We start from the raw sequence: 15,339 nt of genomic DNA on the forward strand, positions 1-15,339 counted from the left end.
CCCTGTAAAGTTATTTTCCATCCTGATTTTACAGAGGTAATTTTTACTTTTTTAAAAAAAATAAAACCCTTCTTTTAAGAACCTGACTGATTTCTCTATTGTCCTAAGACCCAGGGGTTTGGGTCTGTGATCACTTTGTAATCAATTGGTTAGGATATTATTCTCAAGCCTCCCTAGGAAAGGGGGTGTTAGCGCTTGGGGGGATATTTTTGGGGGAATAGGAACTCCAAGTGGTCCTTTCCCTGTTTCTTTGTTAAATCACTTGGTGGTGGCAGCGTGCCCTCCAAGGCCAAAGAATTTGTGCCTTGGGGAAGTTTTAACCTAAGCTGGTAGAAATGAGCTTAGGGGGTCTTTCATGTGGGTCCCCACATCTGTACCCTAGAGTTCAGAGTGGGGAGGAAATCCTGATTGTGTTAGCCTAGTTTATTGTATAGAGTTAATGTTAGTAAGTAGTTAAATAGTGTGAGTGGTGCCCTCACTGTGGTTCAAACACTGTCCTTTGTGTGGACAGGCAATCCCCAACAGTGACGCCCACACATGGTGTTTGCTTTGTCTTGGCGAGGCCCACCTTAAAGCTCGCTGTTCGACTTGTAAATTGTTTAAGAAGTGGTCTAAGGTGGTGCGGGAACTTTGCTTCAAGAAGCACCTGCTTAAACCTGCCATGTGACCTCATCTGCCTCCTTGGGTTGAAGATCACTGTTGAACTCAGAGGGTGCTGACGCCTCTTGTTCCAGGGCAGGCGCCTCGCCGAAGAGAAGGGGGAACAATTCTCCATCATCAGTGTTGAGAAAGAGGTCTCATAAGACTAATTTGGATTGCTCCAGGTTGTGGGGCAACTCCTTTGCCTCCCCTAGGAAAAGCGCAGACTGGCATGGTTTGGGCACGTGGTATGGTGTGGGTGCCTCTGACCCTGCCCTGTACTGGGTGGGAAGGGCAGAAACACCATACCATTGGCTTGGTTCTGGCTTCCGGGTGTCTGTTGAGCCTGGTACCGACGAGGGAGATGCCGGTACTGACTGAGTTCATGTTGTAAGCGTACCAGGCAGCCTCAGACCTCTTTTGCCTTTCGGTCCTAACCTCCCCATTCATCCGGCACTTTCCCAGGGCTGCGCCACCTGTGGTCCCTCTGATGGAGCGAGACACTGCGCCTCCATGTGTGTTGGCACCGCACCCAAATGCTCCCCTTCCAGTGGTGGGGATATAGCTGGTACCAGAATTGGTGCGGGGAAGCTTGGCACTGGGCCCTCTTCAGCACCACCACAGTTGACTCTGCAAGTACTCTCATGGAAGGATATCCACATCTTCCCATATCTTGACAACTGGTTGCTGAAGGTAGATCCAGAGAGGGGGTTTTCACCCACGTTGACACTACATTGCATTTGCTTCACAGTCTGGGACTCCTTTTAAACACCTCAAAGTCAGCCTTGGCTCCCACTCAAAAAATCAAGTTTGTTGGAGCCTTTTTAGACTCCACAGGTCAAGAGCGTTCCTGCCAACCAACTGCTTCCAGTCAATGCAGCAGCTCTGCTTCAGTCTGCAATCCCAGCCATCCACGACAGTCAGTGTGTGTCTGAGCCTGCTGGGCTGCATGTCCGTGTGCATGCAGGTGGTCCAGTTTGCCAGGTTCCGCCTTGACCCCCTTCAGATGTAGCTCAGGATGGTTTACCACCCTGCTCTGCATCCTCTGAAAAGGTTGGTTCACCTCCCTCCACCAGTTCTAGATTCCCTATGCTGGTAGGAGTCCCCACGCAATGTGCGCCAAGGGGACCCTTTCACTCAGGCTTCTCCAACGAAGACATTGGTTACTGATGTTTCCATTCTGGGTTGAGGGGTGAATCTGGCCTTGCTGAAGGTCCATGACCTGTGGGCAGAACCGGGAGCCTCAATCCATATCTACGTGGTGTAACTTCGGGCTATCCTCAATGCATGTTGTGCCTTTTGATACCGCATCAGACACTCAGTGGTACTCACCAACAGTACCATGCAATGTTGGTTTCTTCGATCCCTCATATTCTATGATTCTTTTATTTCAGTCCTCAGGAGACTAAAATCCTTGGTGTCAATAGAACGGTATCTGGATGAAATTTAATGACCTGTATATGGAGAAGGTCAGACTGTATAATCAAGTGGTCCTGTCTAGCCTTAAACTATATGAAATTATAAAGAGAAGTTTCCCAATAAATTTTAGTTAATAAAAATCTCCCATTTTGGTCTCTGGCCTGGTTGAAAACATCAGAACTATTCATTGAACCATAATATTTTTCCACTGCACAATCTTAAACCTTTGGTGGCACAGTAGGAGAGGGGTGGGTATTCAGGTACTAGAATCCCAAACAGTATAGAGTTTTACATTTTTCTGCCAACACCTTGAATTGCCCTCAGAAGTAAATATGATGCAATATGGTTTAATAGTGGCTAATAGTGCCAAGCAGATATAGTTTTTGTTAGATGAGCTTAGGGCAGTCCTCTGTAGAGTGCACTGCAGTTGTCAGATCTAGAGGTTTCAGGGTGTAGAATGTGGGAATGTCTGTTCAAAGAAAGAAACAAGGCTAGCGTGGTAATATCTTTAATTGGACCAACTTCTGTTGGTGAAAGAGATGTGCTTTCTTCAGATTTCTGAAGAAGAGCTCTGTGAAATTCGAAAGCATGTCTGTTTCACCAACAGAGGTTATTCCAAATAAAGATATTCCCTCACTTGCCTTGTGTCTCTAATATACTGAGGCTACAGTCAACTGCAGGCATACTTTAGAGAGAAGCTATGTAAGTGCCTTAGAAACTGTGAATGTAGAAAGGTGCTTTTTGCCACTAATGGCAAACTATGTATCCAAACACCACATCAATTCCAGTGAGATCTCAAGGAACCAATTTGCATTTTATTTAATTAATAAAGTTTAAGAAATGCATAATTTTATTAAAAAAGATGCTTGTATTTTCTTGTGGCTCATTACTGATTTTTTTCTGCCCTGTTTGTGTCACCTCCAATAGTCTATGCAAGCGGCAAGATGTCCTACAGATGAACTATCATTAAGCAATTGTGTTGTGGTGAATGAGAAGGACTTCCAGGCTGGCCTGTAAGTATCCACCATTACTGTTTTGTCTAACGAGAACTAGAGACAGTGTCATTTTAGACCTGGAAGCAGTCAGCTAAATTGCTGAAACTGACTTGTTCCCAGAACTCACTCCGCCTGAGTCACTTGTGTATCTCTTCTTTGGGAATGTGAACGTGGCTTTGAGGTTAAAAGTGAGGGTGTGGCTTTATCCCAAAAGATGGGAATAAGGTAGGGCAATGCTTGGACAAAGAGCAGGGCTTCTTCGTGTGGATGCGTATTTAGGGTATTTCAGTAAAAGTCTTTTTTAAGTGTAATGCATGGAAGCAGAAAACGTCATTTTATCCACAGGAACCTCCTATTACTAGGCTAGTCCATAAAATGCAACTTGAGGAGATGGAAAAGTTTGCCACCTTGTCCTCGTAGCCCCACCTATACAGTTGCTAGACATGATTTCAATATTTGAGATTAAAATATTCTGCAGTTCAAAAATGTGAACATAATGAGGCATACATATATACTATAGGTTTCAGAGTAACGGCCGTGTTAGTCTGTATTCGCATAAAGAAAAGGAGTACTTGTGGCACCTTAGAGACTAACCAATTTATTTGAGCATAAGCTTTCATGAGCTACAGCTCACTTCCACAGTATGCATCCGATGAAGTGAGTTGTAGCTCACGAAAGCTTATGCTCAAATAAATTGGTTGGTCTCTAAGGTGCCACAAGTACTCCTTTTCTTTTTATATATACTAACTACTCACAAGTAGTAAGGAAATCCCACACTCAAGGTTGTCTTGAGCACTTTGTGTGTGTGTGTATAGTGCTCAGGACAACCTTGAGTGTGGGATTTCCTTACTACTTGTGACTGCTTTCCTTTGCAACCTTAATGTACTTTTAACATATAGGATGTTTTGTGAAAAGAAAAGAAGTACTTTTGGCACCTTAGAGACTAACAAATTTATTTGAGCATAAGCTTTCGTGAGGTACAGCTCACTTCATCGGATGCATGTAGCTCACGAAAGCTTATGCTCAAGTATATTTGTTAGTCTCTAAGGTGCCACAAGTACTCCTTTTCTTTTTGCGAATACAGACTAACACGGCTGCTACTCTGGAGAATGTTTTGTGTGTGCAATGGAGTGGATCTGGGTGATTTTAAGCAGGAAAACTCAATTTAAATAGTTTTTGTATTGTTTCCTAGAGACAGGTTAATTCTCATTGGTAACCATTAAAACATATTGATTTGCAACCGAATATAGCTGTTACATTAAATTTGGTACTTTTTTGCTAGTCACAGTGATGCACTGTATCTATATGCATTCATTGAAGCAATTATATAGATTAACATACATTTAGTCAAATTCTTAATTTTTACATTATTATGTTAGAAAACAGTGAATGATGCATTTCTTGTTTACTGGATGATGATTTCTTATGCAGGATTTTTGTCAAACTGCATTTGGATGGAAATTGGAATTCAATTAAAAATGTAAAAAAAAATAGTTTAAATAAAAATATGCTGGCTGCATAAGAAATATGTGTGTTAAAACATTTTGCGTTTAAGGAAGTATTAATTATACTTAATGACTTGACTGTTTCTCTTCAAAGATATTTAGGTGTCTGAAGATGCAGATAGACACCTAGTGTGGTTTACAAAAGTGCCTAAGCATGTTAGGTGCCTAACTCCCACTGAAATCCGTGAACCATTGTACATTTTTTGTGGCCAGTGTCATGGGGTGTGCCTGCTCTGTAGTGCTTGCTGGTGGCCAAGCGTGGCACTTCAGACACTGCCTGCCTCAATTTCCTCCTTCTCACTGTTTTCGGTCTCTTCCAGGGTTCACGTGGCTCAACCATGTGGCTGGGTCATTCTCATTTCTGTCGTCTTTCAGGGTAACAGAAGTCCAGACCAAACCAAAAGTACTTTTGCCCCACTTAGGATTCTTTTCAGCCTGCTCTTCAGGTTCAGTTCCCAGTCCCTTCTGGGTTACCTTTCAATTTCTCTGTGGCTCTGACAGAGAGTCCTGACTCCCAGACCACTTCCCTGGAGTCCTCTGACACAGTCTGAGCTCCTCTGGGCTACATTTTATTTCCTTTGGCTCTGAGATAGAGCTTCTTCCCTAGAGTCCCCTCACAGTCCCCTGCAGGCCTTCACTCAAGGCCTTCCCCAGAAACTTCCTGATTCTGTGTGGTTCTGTTCTCTTTCAAAGGGCTCAGAACTACTCGGAAAGAACCCAGATGGTCCTGATAGGGGGTATAGCTAATCTGTCGGAAGTGTGGCTGAGCACAACTACTCTAAAGGGCTAGCCAACCTGTGACAGGCAGGGCTCATCTTGAGAATCTGTTAATGAAAGTCTGATTTAAATCTGTAGTGATTCCTATAGTTAATAATTGATATCTTCAGTGGAACATGCTGTATTCTTCATGGATCTCTAGTTCCCAATCATGCTTGCTGTCATTAGATGTTGGCTGCATGTGTTCTTTCTGCGTGCTGCACTGGCTCTGGCCGTATAGCCTGTACAGCAGGCTCCCATCAAATTGTCCAATAACTACAGCCCCATTAGTAGCAAAGGCACTCAGTCAGATTTATTGTCGACAAAGCACAGTAATAGCACCCAACAGACTCTGTGGGGATGCTAAGACATGGATGCCCGTGACGATGGACTCAGTCAGTGGCGGAACTTTCCGCTGCCCCCTAGGCTGGCCAAAGAGACACTCTGAGACTCCATTTCATACACCAATGCGTACAATTTATGTATTGCCCCTCTTGTGTAGCTAGTTACACAACTAACTACACAAGTATAGCCCCCTGACATGGTTTGTTACCACCCATTACCTTGCACATGTTGGTTTGTGTGTACCATACTTTGTATTGGGTGTTCTGGTACCACCCTTCTGGAATGTGTTTGCGTGAGTTTACTGTGCCTAGTACTTGTTAGGATTGTGTTTTTGCAATACCAGCCCTGTTCTGTGAACTTGCAAGTAGGCATGTTTTATAGCAGGGCCTGCCTTTTGCTTACAGCCTGACTTTCGCTAACTTTGCTTTATATCAGCAAAGCTTGCCCACTGCTTTATCTCAGGCCTCTTGTCTCAGGCTCTCTCTCTCTCTACTACATTTGCTATCTGTGGCTACATGAGAGCAAGAGTGCCTCTAACCACTATTTATGTAGCTACTGGTGCTCTAGAGCCCCCAACTGTCTGCTCACTTAAACACCTCCTGCTGCTCAGGCACGCCTGCCATGGCCCATCTACCTCTACCAGCCTGGCCTTTTCCTGCTGCCCTGGAGCAACTTTGCACACACTTCAGCACCCTGAGCCCCACCCCACTGAGCCATAACCACCTTCACCTGGACTCCCCTGCAGAGTCCCATACCCCCTGCACCAAGCACCTGTGCATCCAGATTCCCTCCTGCACCCAGACCCGCACCGAGCTGCTCACAAACTGATTGCGCCTCCCAGAACCCTGGTACTCTTGAGGGAATTCTGTACCAAAAAATTAAATTTAAAATTCTGCAAAGTTCTGCATATTTTAATTGTCAAAATAACACAGAAACACAATAACAATATAATCACACCATTTTCAGTTATTTTGGTAATTTATTTCAAAATTCTTGTCAGCAAATAATTGAAAATGGTGTGATTATGTTGTGTTATTTTGACAAAGAAAATTTGCAGAATTTTAAAATATTGTGCGCAGAATATTTAACTTTTTGGCACAGAATTCCCTTGGGAGTAGTTTCTGTTCACTGGCTTATGTATGTATCACCAACAGATATGTACTAGTGCGGGGACATGATCACCTGAAAACTAGACTGTTACAGCAGTATGGGTCAGGGATGGAAGCTCCTCCTACCCCACTAAATGATAGAAAATGAGTTGTAGGTTCATTCCTACATCATTAAAAGGGGGCTGACACTCAGTGAAAATGCTTATGATGGTGCTTCTGACTTCCTGTATCCAGGGGTGAATACACATTTCAGGGCTTGTCTGTCTGTGTGCTGTGAGCTAGTCAGCTTCTCCAGGTTTGGTTAGTTTTTCTCTACCATGGAGAGCTCCTGTCACAGAAGGAGTTGTCCCAGCCCTCTAGCAACTGTCTCTGATTGAATTGGATTGTGATTTTTTAAAATGGCTTTTGCAGTTGTGCAAATACAAGCAAAATTCTACACTTCTCAGAGTGAGCAGGTGGTGGAGACATGGGTGAAGTGGCAAACCCCATGAACGGTATTAAGAAGTAATTAACAGCAGGTTTGCAGTGGCCAGTTGCTCAACTGCTGGGGAGAAAGGGTGTCAGGAAAAACGTCTCTCCAGATGGCTTCAGAGAACTGCTCCAAAATACACTCTTTTATCTAGTCTTTTATAACTAACTTCTACAAAACACATAGGTCATAATGTCCCCTACTGGAGCATCACTCTTCCTAACTTTCAATAAACTTCGAATATCAGAGGAGCCCAGACTCAAGGTCTTCCCTCCACCGAGGTTTTCGGTCTCAGTGGTTGACTTGTCTGTCCCCTCCTCACATTCTGATTAGCAGAAATTGCCAGCTAGATTTGACCTTGCTTCTGAAAGCCTGTCTGCAAATTAACCCTTAACTCTGTGGTGGTCAATTTCATTAATTCATAGTAGCTGAGCGCTCATTATTGCATGGTTGCAATTGGCTTGATCATGTTCTGGAGTAACAATCCAGGGCAACAGTTGTATCTGTTGAGGTATTGATGCGGTGTGAGAGTTGCAGAGAGGAAGCATAGTCCAGTGATTATGGTGGTAGCTGGTCTCTTGGGAGATCCAGGTGGTTCTGTCACAGACTTCCTGTGGGAACGTCGTTAAACCACTGAGCTTCTTTGTGCCTAAGTTCCCAATCTGTGAAATGAGGATAATGCTGCTCTACTTTACAGGGGTGTTGATACCTTAAAAAGACTGAGGCACTCAGCTATTATGCTAATGAGCACTATACAATAGACAGACATTTGCTGGTAGGTTGTCATAGACTCATAGAAGATTAGGGTTAGAAGAGACCTCAGGAGGTCATCTAGTCCAACCCCCTGCTCAAAGCAGGACTAACCCCAACGAAATCATCCCAGCCAGGGCTTTGTCAAGCCAGGCCTTAAAAACCTCTAAGGATGGAAATTCCACCACCTCCCTAGGTAACCCATTCTAGTGCTTCACCACTCTCCTAGTGAAATAGTGTTTCCTAATATCCAACCTAGACCTCCCCTATGGCAATTTGAGACCATTGCTTCTTGTTCTGTCATTGGTCAACTGAGAACAGCTGAGCTCCATCTCCTTTGGAGCCCCCCTTCAGGTGGTTGAAGACTGCTACCAAATCCTCCCTCACTCTTCTCTCCTGCAGACTAAAGGCATTGCTACACTTGCAGTTGTAGAGTGCTTTGAGTTAAACCAGCCTTCGTAGAGCGCAGTAGGGAAAGCGCTGTAGTCTGTCCACACTGACAGCTTCAAGCGCACTGGTGTGGCCACATTTGCGGCACTTGCAGTGGCATTGGGAGTGGCGCAGTATGGGCAGCTATCCCAGCAGGCAAGTGGCAGCAACATGCTTTGTGGAGTGTGACAGGGAATGTGTTGTGTGTAGGGGGGGGGAAGAGTGGGTTTTTGGGGGACTGAGAGCATGTCATCATGCTGTCTTGTAAGTTCAGACAGCAGCAGACCTCCCTTCCCCCCTGCCCCTCCCTCCCTCTCTCTCTCTCTCTCTCTCTCTCTCTCTCTCTCTCTCTCTCTCACACACACACAGCATTCCACAGTAATGGTTGCTTTGTCTCGGAGGAGATAAGCAGTCGGCTGTCAGAAACGGAGCTTTCAACGGGCATTTCCGCATTCCTACAGCCGATTCCAAACAATGACAAGAGTGGCCACTTGACTTAAGGGGATTATGGGACGTTTCCGGAGGCTGATCAGAACGCAGTAAAGCAACACCTCATTCTTACTGGCACCGCGGCACTCCAGCGGGGGCGCAGCAAACGTTATTCCACTCGCTGAGGTAGAGTACCAGCAGCGCTGTAGCCGCAGAGTCAGAGCGCTCTACGTGCCTTGCCAGTGTGGACGGGTAGTGAGCTAGTGCGCTTGCGGCTCCTTTATTGCACTGAAATGTGCAAGTGTAGCCAAGCCCTAAATAACCCCAGTTCCCTCAGCCTCTCCTCGTAAATCATGTGCCCCAGCCCCCTAATCATTTTTGTTGCCCTCCGCTGGACTATCTCCAATTTGTCCACATCCCTTCTGTAGTGGGGGAACCAAAACTGGACACAATACTCCAGGTATGGCCTCACCAGTGCTGAATAGAGGGGAATAATCACTTCCCTTGATCTGCTGGCAATGCTCCTACTAATGCAGCCCAATATGCTGTTAGCATTCTTGGCAACAAGGGCACAGTCTTGACTCATACCCAGCTTTGCATCCCCTGGTCCTTTTCTGCAGAACTGCCGAATAGCCAGTCGGTCCCCAGGCTGTGGCAGTGCATGGGATTCTTTCTTCCTAAGTGCAGGACTCTGCACTTGTCCTTGTTGAACCTCATCAGATTTCTTTTGGAGCAATCCTCCAATTTGTCTAAGTCATGCTGGACCCTATCCCTACTTTCCAGCGTATCTCTCCCCCCAGCTTAGTGTCACCCGCGAACTTGTTGAGGGTGCAATCCATCCCGTCATCCAGATCATTGATGAAGATGTTGAACAAAACTGGCCCCAGGACAGACCCCTGGGGCACTCCACTTGATACCGGCCGCCAGCTAGACATTGAGCCATTGATCATTACCTGTTGAGCCTGACAATCTAGCTAGCTTTCTATCCACCTTATAGTCCATTCATCCAATCCATACATTTTTAACTTGCTGGCAAGAATACTGTGGGAGACCGTATCAAAAGTTTTTTGCTGAAGTCAAGCTAAGTCACGTCCACCACTTCCCCATATCCACAGAGCCAGTTATCTCATCATAGAAGGCAATCAGGTTGGTCAGGCATGACTTGCCCTTTGTGAATCCATGTTGACTGTTCCTGATCACCTTCCTCTCCTCCAAGTGTTTCAAAATGGATTCCTTGAGGATGTGCTCCATGATTTTTCCATGGGCAGAGGTCTGTAGTTCTCCGGGTTTTCCTTCTCTTATTTAAAGATGGGCACTATATTTGCCTTTTTCCAATCATCTGGGTCCTCCCCCGATCACCACGAGTTTTCAGAGATAATGGCCAATAGCTCTGCAATCACATTTGCATCCGGCCCTATGGACTTGTGCACGTCCAGCTTTTTCAAGCAGATGCTAGTAATAAAGTGACTGATGTTACAAAAAGTGCAATGCTGAACTGTGAGTATTTAATCTGAAATCCTTGGCTCTTGCATATTAAAAACTAGCACCTTTCCCTAATGTTTCCCGAATAAAATAATGGAGGAGCCTAAGCTTTAGACCTGTAAGAGCCAACTGTGTTCATTTATGACTCTGAGTAAATAATAGTAACTATTAGGTTGCAACCTTCTATCAATTATGAAACCATGCAGGGAACAATGACTCTAGAGGCGTTGTAACCAAAAAAGCCCTGGACATTCTGCTGTATAAATAATCCTGAGAAGGTTGCTTGTTTTGTAGAATTAAGATTTACATAGGAACTAGTGTGGGTGTATTGCTAATGTACTCAATGCTTTTTTTGCCTCTGTCTTCACTAACAAGGTCAGCTCCCAGACTGCTGCGCTGGGCATCACAGCATGGGGAGTAGATGGCTAGCCCTCTGTGGAGAAAGAGGTGGTTAGGGACTATTTAGAAAAGCTAGATGTGCACAAGTCCATGGGGCTGGACGAGTTGCATCCGAGAGTGCTAAAGGAATTGGCAGCTGTGATTGCAGAACTATTGGCCATTATCTTTGAAAACTCGTGGCGAACGGGGGAAGTCCCAGATGACTGGAAAAAGGCTAATGTAGTGCCAATCTTTAAAAAAGGGAAGGAGGAGGATCCTGGGAACTACAGGCCAGTCAGCCTCACCTCAGTCCCTGGAAAAATCATGGAGCAGGTCCTCAAAGAATCAATCCTGAAGCACTTAGATGAGAGGAAAGTGATCAGGAACAGTCAGCATGGATTCACCAAGGGAAGGTCATGCCTGACTAATCTAATCGCCTTCTATGATGAGATTACTGGTTCTGTGGATGAAGGGAAAGCAGTGGATGTATTGTTTCTTGACTTTAGCAAAGCTTTTGACACGGTCTCCCACAGTATTCTTGTCAGCAAGTTAAAGTAGTATGGGCTGGATGAATGCACTATAAGGTGGGTAGAAAGTTGGCTAGATTGTCGGGCTCAACGGGTAGTGATCAATGGCTCCATGTCTAGTTGGCAGCCAGTGTCAAGTGGAGTGCCCCAGGGGTCGGTCCTGGGGCAAGTTTTGTTCAATATCTTCATAAATGATCTGGAGAATGGTGTGGATTGCACTCTCAGCAAATTTGCGGATGATACTAAACTAGGAGGAGTGGTAGATACACTGGAGGGCAGGGATAGGATACAGAGCGACCTAGACAAATTGGAGGATTGAGCCAAAAGAAATCTGATGAGGTTCAATAAGGATAAGTGCAGGGTCCTGCACTTAGGACGGAAGAACCCAATGCACAGCTACAGACTAGGGACCGAATGGCTAGGCAGCAGTTCTGCGGAAAAGGACCTAGGGGTGACAGTGGACGAGAAGCTGGATATGAGTCAGCAGTGTGCCCTTGTTGCCAAGAAGGCCAATGGCATTTTGGGATGTATAAGTAGGGGCATAGCGAGCAGATTGAGGGATGTTATCGTTCCCCTCTATTCGACATTGGTGAGACCTCATCTGGAGTACTGTGTCCAGTTTTGGGCCCCACACTACAAGAAGGATGTGGATAAATTGGAGAGAGTCCAGTGAAGGGCAACAAAAATGATTAGGGGTCTGGAACACATGACTTATGAGGAGAGGCTGAAGGAACTGGGAATGTTTAGTCTGCAGAAGAGAAGAATGAGGGGGGATTTGATAGCTGCTTTCAACTACCTGAGAGGTGGTTCCAGAGAGGATGGTTCTAGACTGTTCTCAAAAGTGGTAGCAGATGACAGAACAAGGAGTAATGATCTCAGGTTGCAGTGGGGGAGGTTTAGGTTGGATATTAGGAAATCTTTTTCACTAAGAGGGTGGTGAAACACTGGAATGAGTTACCTAGGGAGGTGGTAGAATCTCCTTCCTTAGAAGTTTTTAAGGTCAGGCTTGACAAAGCCCTGGCTGGGATGATTTAATTGGGGATTGGTCCTGCTTTGAGCAGGGGGTTGGACTAGATGACCTCCTGAGGTCCCTTCCAACCCTGATATTCTATGATTGTGTGATTCTATTGGTTGTGGAAAAAAACTGCAAATTGTTCTTAAAAGCAAATACACCTGGAGTGTAGAGAAGCCAGAGCTGTAGGCTGTGGTAATCTTGCTGCACTGAAAAGTTTAGCCAGGCCATCCATATTGCTGCCTTGCAGTAAAGTGCATATGACTGTAATCGCTTGTCATCTTCTATTCTTTTAAAATTAGTACTTACCATTCTATTCTAGATTTGACTTACTGAAGGGGAGAATTTATTGGATGTATACCTTATAACTGGCTTCTTTTTAATATTCACATTATCATATGCACACATATGTGGATATGATATTCAGATTCAATCATGAAATCACCTTCAGACATGGGACTGGGAATCAGACCTTGGATCTATTCCCAGCTGATTCACTGTGACATCTTGGGACAAGTCACTTCCTCTTCATGCCTTTAGTTTTGACATCTGTAGAAGTTAGCATGAGTCTCATCTTTACACTGATATAGTGCATTGGATCATAGGATCTCAATGCACTTTACAAAGTATTTGTTATTAGACAGTGGTAATATCTTACATTTCTGTTGTACATTCCATCCTGGGGGAATCCCAAATCACTTTGAAAACAATAAAAATGTGCAAAAAGCAAATATCCAGCTCCAGGGAGGACCTGACAATGGCCTGGTGGTGAGAAGTGGAGGAGGGAACACTTCTATTCTTTGGGACACCCTCTGACTCTTGGAGAAAGTTCCCCAGGGGATAGCTAAAATTCTTACGGTTTTAAAAAATGGTTTTAATCTTGGATCCTCTGCTGCTTTATCAAATTCAAACTAAAAGCTGCTTAGGCCATTCAAATATCTCCAGATTACCATTTCATCACCCTTTTACCTACTAAGGTATAGCAATAAAGTGGGGAAACTGTTCCACAGTTCTGTTTCTCAAAGAATGCGGAAAAAATTCACTGCATGCATGCTTATGCTGAATTCTTCCTCTTAAAGAGGGCCTGCAGTTGGAACTGCCAAAGTTACTTCTACATCCGCAGTATGTGCCCAATGACCCTGTAGCTAGACTGAGAGGGGTATTTGTTAGGGGGCTTATTCCTTCACCTGCTCACTTCCCTGGTCCTTCTCGCATGAACAGAGAGCAACAATACCTGAAGTCCAAGGGTGCAAACAATTCCATGTTTATTGGGGTGAACTTCCAGCAAGCAGCGATTCCAATTTCCTTCCTTAGTATCCTCCTCCCCAGCTCTGACACCACAGAACCTTGCCTGTGTCCCTGTTCCCATTCCCCCCTTTAGCAAAACATGATTCCAATTTCCCCACCTGCATTCCCATTCCCCGCTTTTCTTCCTGATTGACTGCAGACTATATAGTAAAACTTGAGTTCCGCTTAGCTATACCTTAGCCAATCATTTTACTGAAATTTAACTAACCAATCCTAACATATTGTAACATGATTATTTAACCAGTTATATCCCACCACCTGAATTAGTTTACACCCAGCAAAATTAATTATATAGCAGACAGAAACAATCACAGAATCAGACAGAGATTATACAGACAAACAATAGGGAAATGGGGACTACAGTGATAGAACAACAAAGAAATGAGGATTTCACATCCCAGCTATTGATAAGTGAGTTCTTGCCAGACAGGATGCTATCAAACTGAGTTTCCTTTTACATCTTCTAGGCACTTCCCTTTTGCTGGAGATGATAGGAATACAACCCTGTCCTGATAATGCCTAACAGCCCAATAATACCTTATTTCATTGTGACCAGTTTGGAATGTAAGGATGTGACCATATGCTTTCCAGCTTACGGCTGCCTCTGCTGCTTAGCCAGAGGCCTTAGCCTAAGAACAGGGCCTCAAACTGTCACAGTGAGAAAAGGCCTTATACAGGCAGACAGTGATTTTGATTCTTTCTTTCTTTTATACCTCTATAACTAGCTAAATGATAAACATATACCTAAATTCTTAAATTCTTAAAGTATAGGCCTTTGCAGGTAGGCTTGAATATCTATATCCTAACAGTATTCAGCACATTCATTTATTAGGTGAGACCCTTGTTAAGTTGCACTGAGTTGGAGAGTCATTGTGAGTGAGTGAACACTATGAAAATTAAAAGTAGGGATGTTATATCATGGACTATTCTTTTCCTTTACTTTTGACAGTTGGAGTTGAGTTTTAATTATGTGATGATACTTAATGCGTTAGAAGTTACTTCTTTCTATGTAGTTCTGTTGTTTAATCTCTGGTCAGGTGGGAAGAGTCTTCCATTCTGGGGTATGGATTGGTAGGCATAGGGAGGCATGTGGCCCTAGCCTCTGTTTGCCAGAAGCTGGGAATTGCGTGACGGGGGATGGATCACTTGATGGTTACCTGTTCTGTTCATTCCCTCTGGGTCACCTAGCATTGGCCACTGTTGGAAGACAGGATACTGGGCTAAAAGAAATTTGATGAGGTTCAACAAGGACAAGTGCAGAGTCCTGCACTTAGGAAGAAAGAATCCCATGCACTGCTACAGACTGGGAACCGACTGGCTAAGCAGCAGTTCTGCAGAAAAGGACCTGGGGATTACAGTGGACGTGAAGCTGGATATGAGTCAGCAGTGGGCCCTTGTTGCCAAGAAGGCCAACGGCACATTGTGCTGTAGTAGTAGGAGCACGGCCAGCAGATTGAGGGAAGTGATTATTCCCCTCTGTTCGGCACTGGTGAAGCCACACCTGGAGTACTGCGTCCAGTTTTGGTCCCCTCACTACAGAAAGGATGTGGACAAATTGGAGAGAGTCCAGCAGAGGGCAATGAAAATGATTAGAGGGCTGTGGCACGTGACTTATGAGGAGAGGCTGAGGGAACTGGGCTTATTTAGTCTGCAGAAGAGAAGAGTGACTGGGGATTTGATAGCAGCCTTCAACTACCTGAAGGGGGGTTCCTAAGAGGATGGAGCTTGGCTGTTCTCAGTGGTGGCAGATGACAGAACAAGGAGTAACGGTCTCAATTTACAATGGG

General features: G+C 44.7%; 1 protein-coding gene across 3 annotated transcripts in view; it reads left to right on the forward strand.

The window, feature by feature from the left end:
• NSF (N-ethylmaleimide sensitive factor, vesicle fusing ATPase) overlaps positions 1 to 15,339 on the forward strand; it is a 187,089-nt gene that overhangs the window by 21,068 nt on the left and 150,682 nt on the right. For 2 of the 3 annotated variants that reach the window (XM_073325854.1, XM_073325855.1), the window contains exon 2: positions 2,986 to 3,071. In XM_073325854.1, coding sequence (XP_073181955.1) covers positions 2,986 to 3,071 — 86 coding nt within the window. Of the gene's footprint in view, positions 1 to 1,137; positions 1,333 to 2,985; positions 3,072 to 15,339 lie in introns of those variants that run through there. The other variant, XM_073325853.1, reaches the window with a different exon arrangement.

Source organism: Lepidochelys kempii, chromosome 27, assembly GCF_965140265.1.
Source record: "Lepidochelys kempii isolate rLepKem1 chromosome 27, rLepKem1.hap2, whole genome shotgun sequence".
Classification (NCBI taxonomy): Eukaryota; Metazoa; Chordata; order Testudines; family Cheloniidae; genus Lepidochelys; species Lepidochelys kempii.